General features: G+C 43.9%; 1 protein-coding gene across 1 annotated transcript; it reads right to left on the bottom strand.

Moving 5' to 3' along the window:
- Window positions 1–2,519: 2,519 nt before the first annotated feature.
- Window positions 2,520–8,905, bottom strand: LOC119878503 (uncharacterized protein C2orf16-like). Its single transcript, XM_038589132.1, is given in 3 exon segments — window positions 2,520–6,964; window positions 6,967–7,177; window positions 7,180–8,905. Coding segments are annotated over 3 exon segments (5,493 nt in total). The 5' UTR covers window positions 8,629–8,905; the 3' UTR covers window positions 2,520–3,131.
- Window positions 8,906–14,195: the final 5,290 nt, after the last annotated feature.

Raw genomic sequence — 14,195 nt, 5'->3', positions numbered from 1 at the left:
CCCCGCACACGGCCCTGGCAGCTCCCGCGGTCGAGCAGGCGCCACCTACAGGGGTAAGCGCGCTCTGCCACCTGACCTTCCCGAGAGCAACACCTTTTACCGCCAAATCCAGGGAAAGAGAGACTTGGGTGCAGAGCTGTGGCCATGTGTCCTTGCACCCCAGTGGAAGTGTTCTTTGGTTTCAAAGACCTTGTAGTACTGCTGGCAAGACCAGTGGATAGGAAGAGAGAGGATCAATAGTGCATGGCTGCACCTGACTGCATGGTTACAGAGGACCATGTGGCTCGGAGCTGGAGGGGCCGCAGGGGGAGGCTGGGGTGAGTGGGAGACCTCTTATCTGGACCCTTCTTGCCTTGGTTTTAATGTAACGTAATACATGTATGTGTCTTCACCTTAAAAGAACGTTTACTTCAGAGAACACCAGGAGAAACCCCCACTTTGTTTAAAATTTCTTTCTCGGGGCACCTGGGTGGCTCAGTGGTTGAATGTCTGCCTTCGGCCCAGGTAGTGATCCCGGGTTGAGTCCCACATCGGGTTCCCTCTCAGGGATTCTGCTTCTCTCTCTCTGCCTATGTCTCCCTGCCTCTCCTTCTGTATCTCTCCTGAATAAATATATAAAACCTTAAAAAAAAAATCTTTCTCTTAGACCTCTAGACAATAGGAAATCTATGGGAATAACATGGAAGGATGCAAGTAGCTTCTAAAATAATTCAGAAGAGCTTTGAGAGTTTTAAATCCATTGTCTTGGTCAAATCAATCTCTTATTAAGAAGGCTTTAGCAAGAATTTTTTTTTTTTTTTTAATTTAGTTTAGTAGTTTCGAAACAAACACCAAAATAAAGAGAATAAGGAGGGCAGCCCCGGTGGCGCAGCGGTTTAGCGCCGCCTGCAGCCCGGGGTGTGATCCAGTCATCGGGCTTCCTGCATGGAGCCTGCTTCTCCCTCTGCTTGTGTCTCTGCCTCTCTCTCTCTCTCTCCCCCGCCCCCTCTCTCTACATTTCTATGAATAAATAAAATCTTTAAAAAAATGCTACAATTCCATAGCAAGACAGACAACTCAACATTTAAAAATAGGCCAAAGAGGGGTGCCTGGGTGTCTTAGTTGGTTAATCTTCTGACTTCAGTTCAGGTCATGATCCAGGGTCCTGGGGTCGAGCCCCCAGTCAGGCTTCCTGCTCGGCAAAGAGTCTGCTTCTCCCTCTACCCCTCTCCCTACCTGTGTCCGTTGTTTCTCTCATACTCTATCAAGTAAATACATTAAAAAATCTTTATTTTTTAAAGATTTTATTTATGTATTCATGAGAGACACAGAGAGAGGCAGAGACACAGGCAGAGGGAGAAGCAGGCTCCAAACAGGAAGCCCAATGCAGGACTTGATCCCAGGATCCTGGGACTCAGGGATTACACCCTGAGCCAAAGGTAGACGCTCAACTGCTGAGCCACCCAGGAACCCCAAAAACAAAATCTTTAATTGGGCAAAAGATATGAACAGGTGCTTCCCAGAAGATATATGAATGGCTAATAAGCACATGACAGATGTTCTATATCATTATTCATCAGGAAAATGTTAAAATGACAATGAAACACCACTATACACCCTTAAAATTGGCTAAAATTAAAGACTTATTCCTATACACTGCTGATAGGAATATAAAATTATACCACCAATTTGGAAAACAGGCAAATTTTTTAAAAAGTTTAACACACTCCAGACATATGACCAATCAACCTAAGATGGCATATCTTGGTAGAACAATACCATCTCAGGTATTTATCAAGAGAAAAAGAAAAAAAAGGCCAGCCCGGGTGGCTCAGCAGTTTAGCGCCGCCTTCAGCCCAGGGCGTGATCTGGAGACCCGGGATCAAGACCCACATCGGGCTCCCTGCCTGGAGCCTGCTTCTCCCTCTGCTTGTGTCTCTGCCTCTCTCTCTGCATCTCTCTGTGTCTCTCGTGATAAATAAATAAAATCTTAAACAAAAAAATTCCCACAAAGAAGTGCACATGGATGTTCGGAACAGCTTTATTTTAATACTCCCAGAAGGCAAAGAACCCAAATGTCTCAAGGAAGATGGCTAAACAAATTATGGTATTTGTATAATGAAATTCTATTCAGCAATAAAAATTAGTTCTCATTCAAAACCACTATTTTGAATGAAAAAAATCATGCAAAAATAGGACATACTACCTGATTTCATTATATAAAATCCTAGAACATGCAAACCACTGTATGGTGACAGAAAGAAAGGGCAGTGCTGTCTGGGAACAGGAGTAGGGAAAAGAATGGATGACAAAGGAACCCAAAAAATCTTGGGGGAGGGATAGTGACTGTAGTGACACTGTTATGGTTATTTACACATGTCAAAGCTAATCAGTATGGTTTCACTCATACATGGAATATAAGAAATAGTGAAAAGGATTATAAGGGAAAGGGGAGGGGAATTGAGTGAGAAAAATTAGGAAGACAAACCATGAGACTCCTAACTGGGAAATAAACCAAGGATTTGGGAAGGGGAGGTTGGTGGGAGCGGGATAGGGTAACTGGGGGACGGGCAATGAGGAGGGCACTTGATAGGATGAGCACTGGATGTTATAATCTATATTGAAAATTTGATTTAAATTTTAAAAATGTAAAAAAAAAGAGCTGATCATACTGTATGCTTTAAGTATGTATACTGTAAAGATGCATTCTATTGTACTTCAATGGTACCTCAGTAAAAGTATAAAAAATTTTAACAGGAATTAGCAGTACTCTAGGACCAAAACCCACCATCCAAAACAATGGGAGAAATCTCTACTTGGAAGACTTGCTAGTATCAGGAGGCCAATAAGAGTCAAGTCCCCTCTGACTCCTCTTAGTAAACTGTCACCATAGGAATTTCATCACTGTCAGTGTAAGACTCAAATATACCCATATCCCTTCTCATGAATAAGCATAAGCACATTAAAAACAATAATAACAACAACCAAAAAAAACAATACTTCATATGATCAGCATGATTAACATCTTGGGAATTAATCAACATGGTTAAGAAACCACTCCCCCTAGGTCTCTTTTATTTTTCAAAGATTTCAACAATAACGATTGTTTTACAATACTTGTCAAATGAGGGTACTTGATTGCTTACAAAATCTCAGATTAATCCTAAACTTCGATGGCTCCTCTCAGAGGGACTGCGACATCTCCTCTCAGAGGGACTGCGACATCTCCTCTCAGAAGGGCTCCGATGGCTCTTTACAGAGAGACTGCGATAGCTCCTCTCAGAGGGACTGTGATGGCCTTTCTGATAAGGACTGCGATGGCTCCACTGAGAGGGACGGTGATGGCTCTTCTGAGATGGACTGTGAGGGCTCCTCTCAGAAGGACTGTGATGTCTTTTTTCAGAGAAACTGTGATGGCTCCTCTCAGAGGGACTGTGATGACTCTTTTGAGGACTCCGAAGGCTCCTCTTAGAGGGACTGTGATGACTCTTTTGAGGACTTCGATGGCTCCTCTCAGGGGGACTGTGATGACTCTTTTGAGAAGGACCGTGATGCCTCCTCTCAGAGGCACTGTGATGGCCCTTTTGAGAAGGACCACGATGGCTCCTCTCAGAGGCACCGTGATAGCTCCTTCCAGAGAGACTACGAGGGCTCCTATCAGAGGGACTGTGATGGCTTTTTTCAGAAAGACTGTGATGGCTCCTCTCAGAGGGACTGTGATGACTCTTTTGAGGACTTCGAAGGCTCCTCTCAGAGGGACTGTGATGACTCTTTTGAGAAGGACCGTGATGCCTCCTCTCAGAGGCACTGTGATGGCTCTTTTGAGAAGGACCACGATGGCTCCTCTCAGAGGCACCGTGATAGCTCCTTCCAGAGAGACTACGAAGGCTCCTATCAGAGGGACTGTGATGGCTTTTTTCAGAAAGACTGTGATGGCTCCTCTCACAGGGACTGTGATGACTCTTTTGAGGAAGACTGCGATGACTCCTCTCAGAGGCACTTTGATGGCTCCTCTCAGAGAGACTGTGATGGCTTTTTTCAGACAGACTGTGATGGCTCCTCTCAGAGGGAATGTGATGGCTCTTCTGAGAAGTACTTCGATGGCTCCTCTCAGAGGGACTGCGACATCTCCTCTCAGAGGGACTGCGATGGCTCCTTACAGAGGAATTATATGGGGTTCTCTCCCTTAAGAAGCTGTGGTTTTGCTTCTTGGGTGCGAGTTTCTCTTTAAGGTGGCTGTGTGAGGTTCTGTGAGGTGAACCATGTAGATTTCTCCCCCCGACTTGAACTCCGGTTCCTGTTTTGGAGTTCTTGGACTCCTGGCTAGAGATTTCACTTCTGTAGAGCTTTTTCTTACCTTTGCTGCTAGAGTCATTTTGAACAATACCCATAGGCTGTCCAAGTGAACTGGTTTTGAAAGCGGCACTTCCTTGGGAAACTATGGGCTTAGGCAGTTGGGTACGTCTGAGTTGGAAAGAGCTATCTCTTTCTGGTGGTTGAGCTGATCTGAATTGCTCTCTTTCTTCCCATAACATGTTCTGCTTAGTGGTTATGTCTACTGGCTTTACCTTAACAACTGACATCCTGTCTCTTTTGATATCTCTTGATAGGTAATCATTTCTGGCTCTTTGTTTTAGATGCTGGTTTTTGCTTGACCACGAATGGTCTGGCCGTGGCCTGTCCACGGGCTTCTGCCCGGCAGAAGTCATAATTCTGTGTGCTGTCTGCAATGCTTGCTTTAGGCCTTGCAAAAGCAGTTGAATGAATTTGGGTTGGGAGGATTTCTTAGATTGTCTTCTTAAAGACGCAGAGGTAGTTTGAGATGTTCCAGTCCTCTTGCTTCTTACCTGGGCTGGTAATTCCCTAGAAGGACTCTGTATTATGCTTCTACCATTTGTGTAGAGTTTTGTGTTTTGTGTTCTGCTTCCCTTGGTGATTCTTTTCATTGGGTATGGGTATTTTGGATTATGGGTCTTTTTGGTTTTCCTTTTAGCCCATTTTACATTCTGATTGCTTTCAGAGACACTCTCTGGTAGAGAGTGAACCTGACTAAATTCATAGAGCCCCGGCTTTCTAATTTCTGTCTTTCCTACTAGGTCAGGGCCTCTATACTGCCTTCGCCTGATGTGGACTCGTACAGGAGAAGGAGACTGGGAAGATCCAGACTGGAAATATATCGTAGAAGTAGGACTCTTGGAAGCTCGAGTATAGACTTTCGCTGTCCTTAGCGATGGTGATATAGGACTTCGTGGTGTGATGGGTCTGTCTCTTCTGTGGTACTTTGGGACTTGGGGTCTTTTCCCAGTTTGCAACCTAAAGCCAAGTTGCAACCTAATCTCTCCGTGGCCCTCAGGAGTGCGTACAAGGTGGAGCTGTGGATAGATAAGAAGGTAAGGTCCGAAAGTGCCCTGTAATTTATGACAGCAATTAAATCCTGCACATCGGCCACACTGTAAGCAGATAGGGTATTTTAAAACCAGACCTGAAGTTAGAGGTGGAGGTACATTTGGGGGTATTTGACTCCTTAACAGTTTTGCTGCTATTTTTAGCTGCAGATCTTGTAGCAACTGGAACTGTTCTGAGAAGTCAGTCTTGGCCTGGTGGGGAAGATAACTTGGCTTGAGACTGTGTTGGGACTCAAAACTCAAAGAGTTCTCACTCTCTTCCACTGGAACAGAATCTTTCCTGGTGAAAACTATATTGAAGGAAGACTCTAGCTGTACTGGGGCAGGAGGCTGGCCCTCTGATGTGCTGAATGGTATGTGCTGAAAGATGTCCTGGGATATATCAGTGAGCTTTGAACTTCTCTTTAATCTCACTCTAGTCCCAGAATATTGCTGTATTATGGAGGACATGGAGCTACGTGTCCATATTCTTAAGGCTGTTCTTTGCTCGTGACCACGACATGAAGTGTGCCTCTGAATGTAGTTTCTGGCCACTGAAGGCTGAGGAATAACACCTCGACCTTTCTCTAGCAGACTCTGGGAAGGCTTCATCAGTTCAGCTGGAACCCCAAATAAATTCTGGATAGATTGACGGATATCTCTAGTGGCTCTTTCCATTAAAGATGTTGGAGAACAAAGCTTCCTTTCCATCGTGGTTCCCAAGACATCCCCCAACATTAGCATATTGGAGAGATATTTTCGAGGTAGTCGCTGTCTCCAGGAGTGACTCTCCCAGACGTTCTGTTGTCTGCCCAGGACAGAGCTGGTAAGGCCTCTTTGAATTCTTGAGCCTGAGTGGAATGTCCTAGGTGGTGATCTCCAGCTTTGTGGTGGATGTTGGGATAGGCCCTGGAGTGAGTTCCCTAGCTCTTCCACCTGCTTCTTGTCAGTCGTCTTAGATAGGACACCCACTCCTGAGCTCTCAAAATGTGGAGTTTCTACAATGTTAGCTATCTTATCAGAGAGTTGATTGTGAAGGGAAAAGGGAAGAGTTGAAGATTGTATCATAGTAGGGTCTATAAAGGACTCTTCAGGCTGAAAAATATCTGTCCCAATGTTTCTTATATCCAAGGCCCTTGATACTTCTGGCACCTCAAAATCACAAAGGCTTCCGAATTCTGTTTCATCAGAACTTGTGATGAGGGAGTTGGAAGAGTTATGGAGAAATCTAGAGAGATAGTTCTCTATTTGTAACTCCTCTCTTGATGTAAAATCCTCACATTCCCTATTCTGATATACCTGTCGTAGATTCAAATCCTCAGATTCCATCATTTGAGGAGGCCTTATTTTTATCCCTATTGCTTTCACAGCCTGAAGCCCTTGTTCATGAGTGAACACTGCAGGCTCCTCAAAGGGACATGCTGGCTGTGAGAGTAATTCTGCAGATTTCACATGGGTATTTGGCCTTGGAGTTAATTCCACGGGTTCTACCATTTCTTGAAGATTGAAACAATCTATTACTTCTATCGCTGATCCTAATGCTACTCCTATTGGTTCTACAACCTGAGCAATTGGCCCTGGTGCTAACTCCTCAGATTTACAATTTGAAGTGGTGGCCATGGGATTAACACAGTCTTTACAATCTGAAAGCCTGTCGACTTCATTATGTCCAAAATTTGGTGTGTTGGCTCTGTGGTTAATTCTTTAGATTTTACACTTTGCAACCACAGCTCTGAGGTAAACTCAGAGGGTCTCACATCTTGCAGTTTTGGGGTCAGCTGAACATAGTCTATCATTTGAAAGGCTGGCCCTGGGTTAATGCTACAGACTTCACAACCTGAAGTGGTGGCCCAGGAGTCACTTTCACATACTCAGTAACTTTTTGGGGGGCTCCCGGGGTTATTCCTATTGAGAGCGCAGCTTGAAGCTGTGTCTTTGTGGATCCTGGGACTTGATCTAGTGGCTTTGGACTAATCCTCATAACTTCTGTAATTTGAGCCCGTACTCCTGGAGCTCTCTGTGAATATTTTATACTTTGATTCTCTGACTGTGGTAGCCCCACTGATCCATTCTCTGGCTGCCATGTCTCAGATGTGAGCTCTACAGACTCTGTGTGTCCTACAGCTTGACCTGTTTGCTTTTGGAGCAACTCTAAAGATTGTCTCCTTTGAAGCCATTGCCTAGAGGTTAAACCCACAGATTCAGGAACTTGATATCCTAGCCCTGATGTCATTTCTGGAGATTCTGGAACATGATGCAATGGCTTTGTAATCAGTGCGTCAGATTCTCCTCTTTGCAGTCTTTTCTCAGAGATCACCTCCACAAATTCTAGTGCTTGAGGATAGGGCCTAGGACATCTCTCTGAATATCCAGTGGTTTCGCTTACTGGCTTTGGGGTCACTCCGAGGAATTCCTTCCCTTTTTGCCTTGCCTTGGAGGTCAATCCCACAGTTTCTGTAGTGTGATGCCTGGGCTCTGGTGTAATCTCTTCAAATCCTACAGCTTGCTGCAGTGGCCTTGTATGTAACTCTCTCAAATCTCTAAGTTGAGGCCGTGACTCAGAGAGCAACTCTAGAGTTTCTGGGATTTGGTAGCTTTTCTTTAGGGTTAATTTCGAGGATTTAGAACCTTGATTCCTTAGCACTGGAGTCCGATCAACAGATTCTGGTACTTGAAGATCTAGCCTTAGAGGCACTCTTGAAGAATCCATGGCTTTACTTGTTGGCTTTGGGGTCAACTCCACAGATTTTTCTGTGGTTTCGTTGCCTTGATGTGCCAACCTTTCTGTGATGTGATAAACTGGTATTGAAATCAAATTCATAGATTTAGGGACTTGATGCTTTGGTGTCGGGATCATCTCTGCACATTCTACAAACTGATGCCCTGGCCTAGGGATTATCTCAGAGTCTGTGATTTGATAGCTTCTTTTCCGATTTAGCATCTCAGCTTTTGTTCCTTGAAGCAGTGCCCCCGGTGCTAACTCTACAGATTTTGTATCTTGCTGTAGAGAGGCTGAGGACAATTTCACATGTTTTATACTTTGCAACTTTGGATCTGGAGTAAACTCCAAAGATTTCTCATCTCGTTGCTGTGATTCCGGAGACCAATCTGAAAATTTAACGCTAGTCAACAATGGTCCTGGTGCAAACTTTTTAGTTGCCTCTGGTGCCAACACCACCGATTTCATACCTTGCCATCCTGAAGTCAGCTCTCGACAATTCGTACCTTGCTGTTGGAACCCTGGTGTCAATTCTACCGAGTTCATATCTTGAAAACATGGCTCTGGTGCAAAGGTCTCAGAGTTAGCATGTGGTGACTTGAGGCATGTTGACAACCCTAAAGAATTAGCACTTTGACAATGTGGCAATAGGTTTGATTTCAAAGATTTCACATCTTGAGAACGTGGCTCTGATTCAAACACCACAGATTTCTGCCGGAGGCAAGAATTCAAATCCTTAGAATTCACATTTTGAGGTTGCGGTCCTGGTTTCAACTCCAGAGATTTCACATCTTGAAAACACAGCTTTGGTGCAAACACCACAGATCTCACACTATGTCTGTCTAAGGTGTGAGGGCAACTCCTCAGAATTCATACCTTGAGGATGTGGCCCTGGATTTAACTCCACATATTTCATTTTTTTAAAACATGGCTCTAGTGCAAACGTCTCACATTTCAAGTCTTGCAGCTCGGAGCCTGAAATCAGTTTCACAGAATTTGCACCACAAGCAGTGGCTCTTTGTTCATCTCTCCACCGACTTTACATCGTTAAGCAGTGGCTCTGGTAAAAAATAACACAGATTTCATACCATTTAACGGAGAGCCTAAAGTGAACACCGACTGTACAACTTGTGGCTGTGACCCACAGTGATTCTCCAAAAACTGGATTTCTGGAAACTTTGTCCCTGGAATTAACTCAGAAGATTTTACACCTTGCCAATATGCTCCAGCGTTGAACAGAATAGATTTTGTACCTTGATATTCTGATGTAGGGTTAGTTTCAGAGGGCTTTGTGCCGTGCATCTGTGGCCCTGGATTAAACTTTATGGAATTTATGCATTGAAGTTCTAACCCTGGTTTCAAATCAGAAGAATTCATGCTTTGCAGCTGTGGGCCCCAGTTGAACTCCCGTGATGTTATACTTGAAACTGTGTCCCTGGAGTCAATTCCATTTCACATTTTGTAAATGTTGCATAGGGTTGAACATAACAGATTTACACCTAGAACTTCCGTTCCCAGATTCAAATCAAAAGGTCCCATACCTTGACATTTAATCCCTGAAGTCAACTCAAAAGATTGTATACCTTGCAAAGGCGGCCCAAGTATGCACCCCGTAGAATTTACACATGGTAATTTTGACTCTGGATTCAACTCAGAAGAATTTACACACTTCACCTGTGGCCCAGGGTTGCATTCCATAGGTGCTACACCTAGAAACTTTGACCCTGGAATCAATTCAGATTTCAAACATTGCAAATGTGATTCCAAGTTGAACACCACAGATGTCTCACTTTGCTTCTTAGTCCCTGGATTCACCTCAGATCCCATACCTTGTTGACATTTTCTCCCTGAAGTCAACCCAAAAGACTGTACGCCTTCCAAAAGTGGCCCACGTTTGCACCCCATAGAATTTACACATTGTAATTTTGGCTCTGCATTCAACTCAGAAGAATTTACACACTTCATCTGTGGCCCAGGGTTGCATTCCATAGGTGCAAACACTAGAAACTTCGACCCTGGAATCAATTCAGATTTCATATCTTGCAAATGCCGTCAGGGTTGAACACCATAGATGTCTCACTTGCAATCTCTGTCCCTGAACTCACTTCAGAAGACTTCATACCTTGAAGTTTTGAAACTAAAGTTAATTCAGAAGGGTTTATACCTTGCAAAGGTGGCTCAGGGTGCATCCAAAAGAATTTACGCACTGCAGTTTTGGGTTTGAAATAAATGCAGAAGAATTCACACCTTGCACATGTGGCCCAAGGCAGAACACCTGAGATTTTATACCTTGAAGCCCCGGCTGAGGATTCAACTCAGATTTTACACCTTTCAATTGTGGCCCAGTGCTGAATGCCACAAGATTTGTACACTGAAGCTGTGGCCCTGGATTCAATTCAGAGGATTTCCCACCTTGTAATTTAAGGCTCATGCTGAATTCCAGAAATTGCTCATATGGAAGCTTCACATCTGTGCACAACTCAGATTTTATCTCTTGTAGCTGTGGCCCAGGATTGAAGCTCAAAAGACTGCATACCTTGAAGCATACCTGTTCCCTTGCATAACTCGGGAGATTTCACATCTTGCAACTGCTGCTCGGATTGAATTCCATAGCTTTCACATCGTGAAGCTTTGTCTCTTTGCATAATTCTGAAGATTTTATATGTTGCAGATGTGTCCAGGATTGTATACCATAAATTTCATACTTTGAAGCTCGGGCCATGGTTTCAACTTACAAGATTTCTCTTCTTGCCACTGTTTCCCAGCTTTGAACTCAGAAGATTATCACACTGCAAGTCTTTGATTTCAAGGCTAACTCAGAGGGGTTTGGCAACCTGAATTCTGGGTCATGGTTTGACTTCTGTCGTTTTCATTATTCGAAGGTTTATTGGACTCAGGAGATTTTGCACCCTTGCAACTTTGCCCCGGGGTTGAATTTCATAGATTTCACACCTGGAAGGTGTGCCCCTGGTGTCAACAATATGCAGTTTCCTGTTTTGTAACTGTGGGCTGACCCAAACCCCAAAGATTTCACATCTTTGACCTTTGCCACCTAGAGTCCATTCAAGAGATTTCATATCTTGCTTCATGGGTCTGGCAAGGAACTCCCACAGATTCTCCACTTTGAAGCTTTGTTTCTGGTGCCAACTCAGAAGAGGTTACACCTTGTAACTGTGGAACAGGTTTTAACTCAACTGATTTCAAATCTCGAAGCCTGCACTCAGGTATCCAATCAGATTTCTCACCTTGTCTCTGTGGTCCAGGGTTGAACTCCACCGGTTTCATACCTTGAAACTTCCTCTTCTGGGTTAAATTAGATTTCCCACCTTGTAGCTTTGGACCATGGTTGAACTCAGAGGATTTCACTTCTTGAAGCTTTGACCCTGGGATCACTTTAGAAGACTTCATACCTTGAAAGTGTGATCTAGAACTGAACCCCGTAGATTTTGTATCTTGAAGCTTTATACCCATGATCAACTCAGAGCATTTCACATCTTGTAACTGTGGGCCTGATTTCACAGCTGGAAACTTCCTCCCCAGGGTCAAATCAGAAGATTTCTCACCTTGTAACTTTGGATTAGGTTTCAGTTCTACAGATTTCATACCTTGAAGCTTTTCCCTTGGGATCACTTGAGAAGACTTCACATCCTGCAAGTGTGGTCCAGACTTGAAATTCGTAGATTTAATGTCTTGAAGCTTTATACCCATGATCAACCTAGAAGGTTTCATATCTTGTAACTGTGGGGCTGACTTGAAATCCACTGATTGCACCTTTTGAAGCTTTGTCCCTGATATCAGTTCGGAAGATTTCATACCCCTCAACTGTGGCCCAGGTTTGAACTTCACAGATTCCACATCTTGACACTCTGTTTCTGAGATTAACTTAGAACATTTCTCTCCTTGAAACTGTGGCTCAGGGCTGGACGCCAGTTTCATATTTGGAAGCTCTGATCCAAGGTTCAGGTCCGAGGATTTCACAACTTGCGTCTGGGGACTGGGGTCGCTTTCTTTATGTTTTACACTTTGAAGCTTTGACTGTGAGGTCCCCTCAGCAGCATTCACACCTTGTAACGATGACCCAAACAAATCTGTAAATTTGGCACCTTGAATCTTTGTCCCTGCAGTCGGTTTAGAAAAGGTTATGCCTTCCATCTGGGAACTTGGATTTAACTCAATAAATGTCATATCTTGGGACTTTATCTCAGGTGATAACTTAGAAGATTTTAGATCTTGCCACTGTGACCCAGAGTTGAAATTCTCAGATTTCACACCTTGAAGCTTTGTCCGAAGAGTCAACTCAGATGACTTCATCCTTTTCAAGTGTCGTGGGGAGTTCAGCTCTATAGTTGTACCACTTTGTAATTGTGACACTTGGCTTAATACCCCAGATTTTGTGTCAGGAAGCTGTGGCCCTTCCGCAAGCACTAGAGACCTCCCACCTTGAAGCTGTGCTCTTGGGGATGACTGTAAGGATTTCACTTCTTGAAGCTTTGGTCCTGCAGTCAATTTAGTAGATTCCTATCATGCAAGCAAAGCCTAGATTTGAATGTCATAGATTTTATATCACAAAACTTTGACTTTGAAGTCAGGTCACATGATTTCACACTTCTAACCTGTAGACAAGGTTTCAAATCGAAACCTTGAGGCTGATGTTCCTGGAGTGATGACGAAGATTGTATATCTTGGAGCTTTGGCCTTGGAGTCAACGCAGATGACCTTCTATCTCTTAACTGTTTCAAAGCTTTCAACTCTGCAGACTTGACACCTTGAGATTGTAACCCAAGATTTAACTCTACAGATTTCACAGCTTGGAAATCAGGTCCTGGTATCCACTGAATACGTCTCACAGTTTCAAGCTGTGGCTCTCTTTGAACCCAATAGTTTTTACATCTTGAAGCTGTGGCTCCGAGGTGGATGCCAAAGCCTTCCCTTTTTGCAGCTGTGGTCCTGGTAGCACCTCAGGGGTTTTCACATTCTGCAGCTGTGGCCCAAAGTTGAACTCTGTATATGTTGCACTTTGAGGTTTTGGCCCTGGAGTCAATTCAGATGACTTCACATCTCTTAACTGTATCGAGGATTTCAACCCTGCAGATTTAACACCTGGAGAATGTGACCCGAGATTTAAGTCTACAGATTTCACGGCTTGGAAATCAGGTCCTGGTATCCACTGAATACGTCTCACAGTTTCAAGCTGTGGCTCTTTTTTGAACTCAGTAGTTTTTACATCTTGAAGCTGTGGCTCTGAGGTGGATGCCAAAGCCTTCCCTTTTTGCAGCTGTGGTCCTGGTAGCACCTCAGGGGTTTTCACATTCTGCAGCTGTGGCCCAAGGTTGAACTCTGTATATGTTGCACTTTGAGGTTTTGGCCCTAGAGTCAATTCAGATGACTTTACATCTCTTAACTGTGTCGAAGATTTCAACCCTGCAGATTTAACACCTGGAGAATGTGACCCAAGATTTAAGTCTACAGATTTCACGGCTTGGAACTTAGGTCCCGGTATCCACTGAATACATCTCATACTTTCAAGCAGCGGCTCTTGTTGTAACTCAAGAGTTTTTACACAAAGCTGTGGCTCTGAAGCTGACTCTGAGGGTTTTACTTGGTGCAACTGGGGCCCTGGGGTCAACTTAGGAGATTTTAGGCTTTGCAACTGTGGTTCAAGGTTGAATTCCTTAGGTTTTAAACCTTGAATATTTGATTCAGGAGTCCAATCAAGTGATTTTATATCTTCAAATCCTAACTCAAAATTGAGGTCTTCTAATTTTCTGCCTTTAAATTTTAGTTCTGGAATTAACTCCAGAGACATCCCATCTTCTGCCTTAAGCCTTCTCTTCAGTTGCTCTGAATTCTTCCATTGCTGCTTTGATGAGATTACAGATATCTTGCCATCCTGTTCTGGCCCAGAAGTGAGATTCATGAGTGCCATCCCTTGAAACTGTTGGCTTGGGGCTAAGTCTACAGAGTTTACTCCTTGAAACTTTGCTCGTCTGGTCACATTCCCAGATTTTACTTCCTGCTTCTTTACCCGTGGGGTCAATTTCACAGATTTCACATGTTGCAGCTCTGAATCTGGAGTTTCCTCTACAGATTTTAAGCTTTGATGCTTTCCACAT

This window comes from Canis lupus, unplaced genomic scaffold (genome assembly GCF_011100685.1).
Source record: "Canis lupus familiaris isolate Mischka breed German Shepherd unplaced genomic scaffold, alternate assembly UU_Cfam_GSD_1.0 chrUn_S1672H1866, whole genome shotgun sequence".
Taxonomy (NCBI): domain Eukaryota; kingdom Metazoa; phylum Chordata; class Mammalia; order Carnivora; family Canidae; genus Canis; species Canis lupus.
Note: the sequence above shows the minus strand (reverse complement) of the source record. Positions and strands in the feature narration are given on the sequence as shown.